The sequence below is a fragment of the Phaethon lepturus genome, unplaced genomic scaffold (genome assembly GCF_000687285.1).
Source record: "Phaethon lepturus isolate BGI_N335 unplaced genomic scaffold, ASM68728v1 scaffold42980, whole genome shotgun sequence".
Taxonomy (NCBI): Eukaryota; Metazoa; Chordata; class Aves; order Phaethontiformes; family Phaethontidae; genus Phaethon; species Phaethon lepturus.
In genome coordinates, this window is record NW_010510597.1 from 1 (window position 1) to 11,622 (window position 11,622).

Below are 11,622 nucleotides of genomic sequence, written 5' to 3' on the forward strand. Positions count from 1 at the left end.
GCAATCCCCATCCCCCCGCCCTGCCTGCCTGCCTTCCACGGCTGCAGAAAATTCATGGATTTTACCCCAAGATGCCCCCTCTGAGTGCGAGAACTCCTCCTCGGCCCGCTCCCATAGCAACTGTTCCTTAGCTACCCAGCCGCACTTGCTATTCTCATCCCTGTGCAGCTGTGTGCAGCCCCCCCGCGCTATGCACGAGCCCCAAACCCACCCTACATCCATGCTGACCAGGCTACCCCCTTTGCACGCTCCCCCACAGGCGACTGGCGTGACCCTAACCCTGCTCACGCCGCATCCCCGCTTCGAGGCGCTGGCCCCTGGGCTGAGGCAGGGTGGTCTGCGCTGGCACAAGGCCCCCCTCCGCCGCGCTTCCCCCCTGAAGCAGCGATGCACAGCCCCTGGGGGGAGCAGGACGCTGTCCCCAGCCCCACAGCACACCCGTGACGGCACAGCCCCTCCTGGGCTGAGGGCAGACAGGGGAGCAGGGGGACATGCCCCACAGCAGACATGAGCACCCCAACGGCACAAGGCCTTATCATGCCCCTGCACTGGCCCAGACCACCCAGCAGAAGCCACCGAGGTCCACCTGCGGTCCCTGGAGCTCGGCCTCAGCCCTTGCCCTGGAGGGCAGCTCCAGCCCTTCCCCGCAGGACATAAGCACCAGCAGAGCCCACGGTAGCCCAGGAATGGGGGTCCCTGCTCCTCTCCTCCTTACAGCCACCAACCCTGTACGGCCCAGAGCAGGCCCCCCTTGACACAACAGCGATACAAGGCACGGCGAATCTTACGCTTAACAAAAGGTTAAAAATTTAAATACTCTCCAACTTTAGTGCAAGGCAAGCAAATGATACCACAGGTCCAAGTAGGTGCTCAGCCCCGCCCGGGGGGCCTGGCTCAGAACGAGCACAAGGCAGCAGCACGCATATGCGCACGCATGCACGCCTGTGTGTACATACACACAGACTGACAAGTTATTGCTCAGGACACAGCTGGGACACGTGTGCACAAGAGGGGACAGGACAAGCAGAATGGAGAGGTGGGCCGAGCCCCATGCTGCTCCCCAGGGACATGCAGGACTCCAGCCCCTCCACTCCTGCCCTGCCCTTGGGCACAGGAGCTGTGCTGGCTCCCCTGGGCCCCTGGGGATGCACACTAGGCTGGCACAGCAGGCAGGCTGGTCCCAGCCCCACTCACTCTTGGGTCACAGCTCACAGCATGACCCCACGAAGGGACATTCCCTTTACCATGGCTTTGCTCCAAGAGCAGGGTCCCTCATGTGTCTGCTCCTTTGACACCGAGCTGGGCCTGGGGACTGCAGCACCCCCAGCACGACCAGATGGCTGGTCCAGAGCTGGCAGAACTGTGCTAGGGCCATCCTGCGCCAGGCTGGGGATCAGGCCAACCCTTTGGACGTGTCCTGCTGTGCCGCAGGCAGTCTGCCAGCGGTCTGGAGAGGGGGCAGGGATCAGCTCCCTGGAGCTGGCAGCATGTGCGAGACAAGGCAGGAGGAAGACAGGGAAGCAGGGATGAGGCAGTGATGCTCTGCTGCCAGGATGCAATGGTAGATGTTTTGGCACAGCAGTTTCCTGTGCCTCGGGGCTGAGCAATGGACTCCGCTGGAGCCAGGGACGCCTCAGCACGGCCAGAAAGGTCCAGGAAAGATGCTTTAGACACCTCAAGGCACAGAAGGCCTCTGCCCAGGCTCCCTGGTACAAAGCTGGGACTGTCGCTCCCCCCATAGGAGGACATTTCTGCCTGTGACAGGGGGGGGGGATGCCTGTGACAGGGTGGGGGCAGTGCAGGCCCCCACCTATAGCTTAAAAACCAACATGTGATATGTACAGACAGACATATATAAATATACACCAAACCTGCAGTGCTGCTTTGGCACCGTGGAATGTGTCAGCAGAGCTGCTCCAGCCTGGCCTCGGCCCACGCTGGGGTAATCCCTCCCTCCCACCCTGGGTCCGGGAGGGGAGTGGCAGCCGGCGGGTGGCAGCAGCACAGTCCCAAGCTGCAGATTCAGAAGCGTCCAGGTGTGTCCTGGGGACGAGGGCTTGTCCCCAGCCAAAGGCACCTTGGCCCGAGCCATGTGCTGCTGCCAGCCCTGGAGCCATCCTCACAGCCTTCAAATACAGACGTGTAAAGCTGTAAACAAATCCACCTTGCGGGGCCGCTGCTACCTTGTCCTTCAGGCTGGGCTGTTGTTCTGCTGGGCACCCGGAGAGGCAAGGGGGTCCCAGGGGCTGGAGAACAAGCTGTGCTTTACAGCCGGGTGGGCTCTTCCTCGCTGTCACTGCAGTTTCCACAACAGTCCTGAAGTCAGAAGGGCAAGGAGAAGGAGGAGGGAGAGAGGAGCACAGCAAGCAGAGGGTGAGCACAGTCATATAACCCAGCCTACAGCGGCCCTCTGGCAGGAAAGGGCCAGGCCTGCCCCTGGCCTATGTGTGGAAGAGCTACATGGAGGCAAAGGGCTGGAGGGGACCCCCGGTCTGCAGAGAAACAGTCAAGCTGCATCTGGGGGTTCAACTCCTGGCAGACAGACTGGTGAGCACGCAGCTGACTAGCTCAGAAGCTGGGAAGAAGACGGGCTCCGTGGACTACAGGCACCCAGGGAGACAGCTCAGTGCCAGCACAGACGATCTGCCCCGCTCAGGGCTCAGCCGTCTGCAGAAGCAGCTGAAGCCCTCTTGCTGGAATGGGAGTCTCGGCACAGGGCAATGCCAAATGCTTCACAGTTTCTCAACCCTTCGGTGTGTCCTGGACATCTGAAGAGAGGAGTGAAGGGAACTTCCCACAGCCCCCTGGGAGCGGAGCTCCCAGCAGTGGCAGTGCAGGGGCAGCTTTGGCTCAGGCTGAGGGCAAGGCCTCCCCAACAAAGGCAGCAAGAGCAGAAGAGCAGGATTAGTGGCTCAGGGGGCAGTTAGAACAACAAGCAGCTTGTGCTCTGCTGGGGGAAGGGGACAGGCACTGAAAGACAAAACTCCTCTTTCCCAGATCTTGCCATGTCCGTGGGCCACCAGGTATTTCCCTGAGCAGAGCAGCCAGGAGAGACTGCTCACCTCTGGAAAGAGAAAACACGCGGCAAATCACAGCTCAACCCCTGCTACAGGCAGCTGCCCATCCCCTGGCCGGCGCCGCCCGACCGGCAGCTGCCCATCCTCTGGCAGGTCCTGCCTGCCTCAGGAAGGGCTGGGTATCCCAGCCCAGGGCTGGCTCTGGCTTGGGCAGTCCACTGAACAGTGAAGGCACAACTCAGAGCTCGGCGGGGAAGCAGGAGTCAGCACCGGGTGGCTGAGTGTGGGTCCAGAGCCAACCACATTTGAGGCACAGCTGCAAGCAGCTGTTGAGAGGCAGCAGCCCAGACTTTGCCAGTCCTGGAAAGAAGGCAAAGACCGCTCTGGGCAGAGGAGACAGGCAGGCAAGCAAGCCCACAGCAGCTGCAAGATGTTTCCATTCTCCTCATCCCTCGAAAGCACTGGTCTCTCTGCCTGGCTCAAGGTCTGGCAGAAATGCTCTGGCGAGCCCAAAGTCTTCCTCAGGGATGGTATTATTCATGTAGGAAGGGAGAAGACTTGCTATTTTAGTGCTTTTGACATCCCTCTGCCTGTGTGACTCCATCCCAGCTCCCTTTACTCCCCCAGCACGGGGAGTGCCAGCCAGGAGATGGCTGGCTCCCTGCAGCCTTGCACAGGTGCCCCTGAGAGCCCTGGGATCTGGCCACCCACCACTATAGGAGACTCTGCTTGCTGCCTGCTTGCTGCCCACCTCCCTGCCAGATCTGCCTGGTACAGGCAGGAGCAGCCTCATTGCTGCTAGAGGACTCACTGGGGAGGAAACTGTGGACACGCTTACCTGTCTGCTGAATAAGCGCTGGAGTAACCCTTTTTTGGGCTGCGGAGAAGGCTGCCCTTTCCAGTCCAGGTCTGGGGGCACTGTGCCATCTGTGCTGAAGACATTCAGCTCCTTAAAACACTCCGTCTCGATCATCTGGAAGAGGGCAAAGATAGCTGCAGCAACTGCCACACAAAGCCTGTCACCGAGGGCCTAGCAGAGTGCAAGAGCAGCAGGGACGGCACGAACCCTGCAGGACACTGCACTCGGCCATGCTGGGCACAAGCAGGAGCAAAGACCTGTCCTGCAAACCTACCTCGTTCTGCCAAGGAATGGGCACGCTTCCTGTGGCAAACTTCTGGTAGAAGTCATTGTCCGTGGGCTCCAGCTCCACCCCTTTCACCGTGGAGAACTGCTCAATGTCCAGAACATCCTTGCAGTAGATGGCCTGGGGCTAAACAGCACGAAGATTGCTTTAATGCCAGCCTCCACAACGATGCCACCACCTCAAATAAGCATGGCTTGTGGCCAAGCCCTGGCCCCCTCTTCCTGCAGCCCAGAGCTTGCTTGAGCCCTGTTCTGCCAGGCCCCAGAAACAAGAAGGAAGGGGATGGGCCCCATCTCCTCAGGTGAGCCACTCCGAGGCTCTTGCTTCCCTTGACAGCACCAGTGACTGAAGAGGTCAGGATACAGACAGGTACTTACGTCTGGCTTGAAGGGGGGGTCCAACATGCCTGCTTCCAGCCTCCTGAAGTTGAGGTGTTTGAAGAGAGGGTGCTCCTTCACTTCCTTGGCTCCAGCTCCTCGGCACCCCAGGCGCTCCAGAGGGTCTTTGCACAGGAGCTGCAACACAAAGGAAATCAGTGACCCGGGTGGAGGGTGCTTTGGGCAGGAGAAGCCCTGAGGTCGGCTGGGCTCCTGCAGTGTCTCTAAGGACAGCCCAGGCCCATGAGGCAGCTGAGAGAGCGAGGAATTAAGGCACTCTGGATCCTCCTGCACTGTCTTATCAGAGACAAGGGAACCTGGCTGCCACCAGCACCTCTAGAGTGAGCAGCCTTGATGTTCTCCTGCTGCGTGCAAAGAGGTGGTGTGAGCAAAGGGACAGGGATGCACACTCGTACCATGGCACAGAGGGAGCGGGCGCAGGGTGAGAACTTCTCTGAGTACTCCTCCTGCACTTCCTTCACCAACCGCTCCACCTCCTCCCGCTTGATCTTCTTCTTGCGCTGCTGGAAGGGGGACTGTCCCTCGATCATCTCGTACACCAGGCAGCCCAGAGCCCACCAGTCTGGGCTGAATGTGTAGCGCTCATTCTTCACCACCTCCGGAGCTACATAGGAGCAGGGGCGAGGGACGTGTGAGGGTAGGGAGAGCACGTGTGCAGTCAAAGACCACTACTTGATTAAACCAGGGCCACTTACCCATGTAGCCAACTGTCCCGACCCGGCCCTTGATTGTTTGGCCCTCTGGCACATGCACAGCTAGCCCCAGGTCTGAGATACGGATGTGACCTGCACAGAGGAAAGGGAAAGTTAACAGGACAAGGTCAAGGGGCAATATTTGAAGCTGCCAATAACACAGAGCAACCCTGGTTCAAGCAGAGGAAGAGAGGGGGATTTGGGCGCAGGGCTCCTCTTGACCCTGCACTCACCATGGTCATCCAGCAATATGTTCTCTGGCTTCAGGTCCCTAGGAAGGAAGGGACTTAATTAGCGAGAAGCATGTGTCAAAGAAAAAGACACAAGCAACAGTGACATCTCAAGAAGTCACAGATAGGCAGCAGAGGGATGCAATGCCCCTGTGTCAGGCACACAGATAACCTTCCCTCACCCTCTGCCCCGCAAACTCTCCCCTCCGGGGCAGAGAGGCAGAACATGACAACCTTCAACCCTCTGCAATGAAGCAGCAAGCTTGTGGCCAATTCCCTCTTTGCAGGTGCAGAACTCGCTATGGTGCAAGCCACGCAAGAGAGAAGGAGCAGGGGCTGTTTCTGCTTGTCCTGCCCCAGGGCAAGGCACATGGTAGGACTAGAAAGGACTTTCCAGCCCCGTGTTTAGCCATGCTATCCCTAACGCTGCATCACACAACCCAGTGAGTACAGTCATACAGTCAGCTTGTTCTCCCTCCTGCCCAGTTCTTGGTCTTGAGTGTACTGGGGCAGCCTACCCACCTTTGTTCTAGTGTCAATACTGCCCGGGGAGTTATGCACTCAAGTGCCTGCCCTGGGGCATTCACAGCATGATCACATGCTGTTCTTGGTGATCATTTACCAGCATGAGGAAGCCAAGCTAAGCTCTCCTATCTCTCCCATGAGATCAGCTTTCTGTTCCTGACCCCCCTCACTCAGCTCTGTGCTGCTTTCAAGCTGGAGCTTATTTTCTTGAGCAGATAGACCCAGCTGGGCTACTAAGAGCAGCAGGAACCCTCTTGCTTCTGCAGCCCATACAAGGTCTCTCAGCAGGGACCAGGCAGCACGCACCTGTACACTATCCTCTCTTGGTGCAAGTCCTCGAGGCCACAGCAGATCTCAGCAGCATAGAAAGCTGCTCGGGGCTCCTCGAAGCCAGCCTCTCCCATGTGGTAGATATGGAACTTGAGGTCCCCTCCATTCATGAGGGTCAGCACTAGGCAGAGAGCATCTTTAGTTTCATATGCATAGGCTAAGCTCACCTGCAATTCAGGGCAGAAAGGCTGTTAGAAGACACAGCTGGAAGAGGGAGGCACCCTGAGTGCCCATCACACTCTGATGGCACTTTGTCACCCAAGCAGCCACTCACAGGCAGCAGGACTGGGCCTTTGCCAGCAGAGGCAGAGGGGGAACTATGCAAACCCAGGGAGGACATGGAAGTGCCCAGCAGTCCCAGCACACCCCCAACTTTCCTCACGGAGGACACTATTTCCCCGAGCCAGAACTGCTCCCCTCCGGTGGGGCAAGCAGCACCCAACAGCAACCCTGGGGCAGCACCTGATGAATCCTCCATAAAGGAAGGTTTCAGGCTGTCCACACCTCAGTGCAGCCAGGGAGAGAGCTCTCCACCACACAGCTCAGGGCTATGCCTCTGCCCATTTGGCTGTCTGGAGAGACAGTTCTCAATGCTTTCTTCTGCCCCAGAGGTAATAAGATGCCTGTGAGACGAGATGGGTGTTAGGGCCTCACTTTGGGGGCATTTAGGTCATCTTGGGGAGGCAGCAGGAGTTCCTGCCAGACCCTAGCCTTGTGAGAGATCTGCAGCTGCCAAAACCCTATGCCATGGGCAGGGCCTGCTCCTACCCCTCCACACCAGGTGAGGAGCACAGAGGTGCTGGGCTGGCTGGTTGGAGGAAGAATCAACCACCACAGCGAAGTGAGAGCAATTCCTATGTACTTACTACAAACCTACTGTTCACTTTTTCCAGGATCTGCTTCTCGTTCAGGGCCATGGCCTCTCCTTTCCGCTTTTTGATCCGTTTCTTCTCCAGCTTCTTGCAGGCATACATCTTCCCTGTGGCACGCACTTGGCAGGCGCAAACCTGGAAGAGGGGCAAGGCTCAGCACCATCCCGCTGCTGTTTCCAGGGTGAGGGTCTAGGTTCTGCTCTTGGGAAGAGGCACGGGAAAGCAAAGATGTCCCCATCCCCACCTCACTCTGAGGTTAGAGAGAAGCCCGTTGCCAAAGCAAGGACACAGGGAACAGCGACATCTCCAGATGCCACAGATAAGCAGCAGAGGGCTGCAGTACTCCTGCCACCTGTAGCAGCACCATGGCTGGTGCCTGGGAAGACAGAAGGCCACTCCAGAAACACAAAGAAGCCTGACAGTGACAGTTTTCAGGAGTGCAGTTTCCCCTGCCAAGACACTGGGGAACAGACCTGATTCTCTGCTGAGGCAGCAGTACACACCACAGCGCATGTCCTACCTACTCTGCGCAACACCTCCCACGCCTCCAGTGCCTGGCAAGAGGGTGGTTTCTGCCCCTCAGAGGGGAACTGACAGATCAGGCAATGCCCAGAGCAGAGCAGTGCCCAGCGCAAAGCCCTCACAGCCCACCCAGCCAGCAGCACCTGCCTCCAGGTGCTGGAGCAGCCTGCGGCACCCTGATGGAAAACCCAGGTCTGCATCTGCCAGCAAGCAACAGTGGCTGCGTGGTACTCCAAATGCAGAGGAAATGCTGGTCACTCACCTCCCCAAAACCGCCCTTGCCCAGCACACGGTACTGGCGGAAAGTGTTTTTGGTCACTGGCTGCCTGTAAGACAAAGGAAACTAGGGTGAGATGGGAGCAGGGGAGCACGGGCTGAAGCCCAAACCACTCCCATGCCCTGGCCTGAGGGACTGTGGCCCACCCCACAACTGCTGCTCAAGCAGACCTTGCTTCCCTGCAAGGCAAGCAAGGCTGGGGCAGCCAGTGGAGGCTGATGGTGCCAATAAAGGGCCCTGAAGGAGAGCAAGAGCAGACAAAGGCCAGGCACTCGGCTCCTGCCAGGGCCTAGCACAGGAAGGAGCTCAAGGGACCCCTCGGGCAGCCCATGCGAGCAGGGTGCAGGCCTCCCAGTGATGCCAGGGAGCGTTACCGTTCCAGCCATTTCCATTGCAGGAAGCGGTTGAAGTACAAGCTGTCGAGGTAGTCAGCAAAGGGAGCCACACTCAGGTAGTCGTGGATAAGCCTAGGAGAGAGCAGAGCCAGCAAGGTTCCCAAGAGCTGATCACAGCTGTGGAAAAGGCCAGCAGTCCAAAGAAAGAGGAGGTGAGCAGGCCTGAGAGCCCGGACACTTTGCCATCCCCTCACCCAGCCTGGCACTGAATCACCTGCCCAGCCCTGGCCCAGAAAGCCCACCCTCTGTGCTAAGCCTGATGCAAAAGGAAGGCAAGTCAGAGACACCGCTGTGATGAACACAGCACCCTGGGATGGGGCTGGCACTGCTAATTGTGGCCTCTCAGCACCAGCCTTGGCTGTGGTACAAAGGCGGACGATGGGACTCTTTGCAATTGCTCCTCTGCTCACAGGGCAAATGCACATTCAAGGCTGTAATCAGCTGCTGAAAGCTGCTAGCAACGTTCAGCACCAGGTGCTGAGTTGTTCAGTTTCAGATGAATATCCAGCACAAAAGACCACAGGGGATCCTGCACGAGAGAGCTAACTGCCTCGGAGACCGGTGCCAGGGCTGCCCAGCGGAGTAAAGAGCCTTAGACATAGTGTCTAGACTGGAGGCATGCATCAAGGAGAAGCGGATGGGCTCTTCTCCTTTCAGAGCTTGCCAAGAGAAGGCAGGGCCCAGCCCAGAGGCTCTGCATTCAGACAGTGACACTAGTTACCACACACAGAGCTAATGCTCCCCAGAAGACTGCAGCAAACCCATTGCCACAGCCCTGCACTCGATTAGGCAACGTGCTCCAGCTACTGTGCAGGGGGGGTGGAGGCCGTAAGCCCGGTTTGCCTAACAGCTTCCGCTTCACATCCGGAGCCAGGACCTCATCCACTGCTTCTGCGATGGGAAGAGAAGTGACCTTAGATGCCTGCAGCAACAGCCAGCGTAACCTGACCACAATGGCCACATCTGCAGCCAGCGGGAGAGGACAGCTGGCACCAGGACTGCAGCTGTCAGCTCTGCTCTACGGGTGCCTACAAGATTCTGGCACATGACTAGGAACAGCATGCCCAGATGCTGAGGCTTGCTGAAACTGGGTCTTCCCAAATGGCAACTCAGAGCCACAGCAGACTGAGAGGAGTGACAGAGGTTTCTGCAGCAGCTTGTGGCTCACACAGCCCGTGGGAGCTCCTTGCATTTGCTTTCCTGTAGCTGTGCTGAAAACTGCTAGCCCAAAACTCCCCAGGCCCCAGCCCGCACAGCCCCAGCCTTCACTCTCCCAAAGGAAGGGATCATGAGGGACAAGGCAAGTTAGCTGCAGCATCTATCCCGAGCCCTGGTGTGACCTGAAGATAGGCCCCAGCCCTCTGACTTACTTAGTGGATTCCTTGAAGAGCTCCTTGGAAGGTTCCTGCTCCAGTCTCTCACAACAGGCATCCACCAACTGCGAGGGAACTTCAGGCACATGATCCTCACTCTGGGGACAAACAGATGGAGTCAGACACACAAGGAGCAGAGCCTGAGTCCTGCCAGGAAGCAGAAGCCCACGGGAACAGTACACAGGTGCCCATCTGCTTTAGGGCCAGGGGGAAAAGCAGTAATGGTCACTTGTGAGGTGGTGGCGTGGCTCTGTACATTGTCATCACCATCCTGCCCAGCACGTTCACTGTGGCAGGACATGGGTAATGACAGCTGTCAGCTTCCCAACTGCTCTGCTGTGGCAGGCAGCAAACACAACCCTCTTACTCACGTTTGGCTTCAAGCACTTTTCAATCAGGTGCTGCCCGCATTCTTTCCGCTTCTCATCTGGAGCCACTTCGTACCCTGCCTGCACAGAGCAAACACTGTGAGGAGCAGGCCCAGCCAGGAATCAAGCCTTGCCACCGGGCAACAGCTGTAGAGCAGCAACACCCTCTGCCCAAGGTTTCCCATGCTTTCCTGGAAAACCAGATCTCCAGCAAACAGCTCCCTAAGCAAAGGCCCAGCCCTATCTTGGAGAAACTACAACTCACAGGTTTTTCCTTCAGGAAAACCCTACATGCCCAGAAGTACCTGGCAACTGCCAGACCACCCAGTCCATGCCCAGGGCACCAAGAATGTCCTTGCCTCCCCCAGTGAAGCCCGATGGGCTTTGCTCTTACCACGGCATCCAGGAACTTGATGCAGCGTGACAGCTCAGGTCGTGTCTCGCAGAACTGCCGGAAGAGCATGTGCCCGATGGGCTGCTTCTCACACAGGCTGTGGTAGTCCCGCTCTGCAAACATGGAGAAGATCACTTACTGCCAACCCCCTAAGGAGAAGCCACAGCCCACTACCCTGGCCACAGGGAGCGGTGGAAAGGCTTGTGACTCATCAGCTGGCTGCTCACAGGTCCCACCAGCCTGAGACTCCCAGGAGAGTGAAATGCACCCAACAGGGTCAAGAGGCACGATTGAGCTTTTACGTTCCCCTATGGAAGGTCTTCTTCCCTGAAACAGGTTTGAACTGCTGATCTGTACAGCCTGCCCCTCTTGTTTCTAGCAAGGGATCTTGGTGCCTCCTGCTTGTCTGGAGGCTCTCTTCTCAAACCTCTCCCTGCAGAGATCGACTGACTACTCCAGACACACAACTTTCCTTGGAACATGAAGAACATGCTGAGCTCACTTCAAGGCAGATCTTCCAGGCCAAGAGTTGTTCTGACGACTCTTACAAACCACTCGTATTCCCAAAGGCCCTGCTGGAAGCAGCAACATCAAAATGGGGGGCATCATTTCCACAGATGTCCTGTTAATGCTGCACACAGCAATCAGAACCCCCCACTCCATGGGACAGCCATTCGTCAACAGCTAGTGCCCTCTGGAGCCTGGCTTCCCTGCTGATTTCTCCTACCCCTCTCTGAAGCCTGTCAGCCCAGGCACAAACCCCTTTGACTTTCCAGAGCACTTCCAGTTCTCTGCTTTTTTTTCTCCCCTTCCTCTCATAAGATGTTGTCTGATTGTGGACCAGAACAGATTACTGTTACAACCCTTGGCACCGAGGGCTGCAGGCTGCCTGGGGTGCAGATGTGCAGCCATCCACTGGCTCGCAGGGGATCTTTCAGGACTCCCCGGTGCTGGTACTGCCAGCCTTCCCCTCCCCACGCAGCAGTTTCTCCCGAGGAAGCTGCAGCTTCCTGAGGGTGCACGAGAGTGCAGAGGGGGCCGGGCTGTGGTGGAGGAGGAGGCTGCCTCGCCAGCCCTGCTGCAC

At 57.8% G+C, this 11,622-nt stretch overlaps 1 protein-coding gene across 1 annotated transcript in view; it reads right to left on the minus strand.

Annotated features, from left to right (window-relative positions):
- Window positions 1-1,863: 1,863 nt before the first annotated feature.
- The window catches only part of GRK6 (G protein-coupled receptor kinase 6), an 11,793-nt gene continuing 2,034 nt past the window's right edge, over window positions 1,864-11,622 (minus strand). The window contains exons 2-15 of the mRNA XM_010297529.1: window positions 10,539-10,651; window positions 10,148-10,225; window positions 9,774-9,874; window positions 8,383-8,475; window positions 7,994-8,057; window positions 7,204-7,344; window positions 6,314-6,504; window positions 5,486-5,523; window positions 5,256-5,345; window positions 4,956-5,164; window positions 4,540-4,677; window positions 4,151-4,288; window positions 3,856-3,990; window positions 1,864-2,316 (exon numbers count right to left, since the gene is read on the minus strand). Coding sequence (XP_010295831.1) covers window positions 2,266-2,316; window positions 3,856-3,990; window positions 4,151-4,288; window positions 4,540-4,677; window positions 4,956-5,164; window positions 5,256-5,345; window positions 5,486-5,523; window positions 6,314-6,504; window positions 7,204-7,344; window positions 7,994-8,057; window positions 8,383-8,475; window positions 9,774-9,874; window positions 10,148-10,225; window positions 10,539-10,651 — 1,580 coding nt within the window. The 3' untranslated portion in view covers window positions 1,864-2,265. The remainder of the gene's footprint in view (window positions 2,317-3,855; window positions 3,991-4,150; window positions 4,289-4,539; window positions 4,678-4,955; window positions 5,165-5,255; window positions 5,346-5,485; window positions 5,524-6,313; window positions 6,505-7,203; window positions 7,345-7,993; window positions 8,058-8,382; window positions 8,476-9,773; window positions 9,875-10,147; window positions 10,226-10,538; window positions 10,652-11,622) is intronic.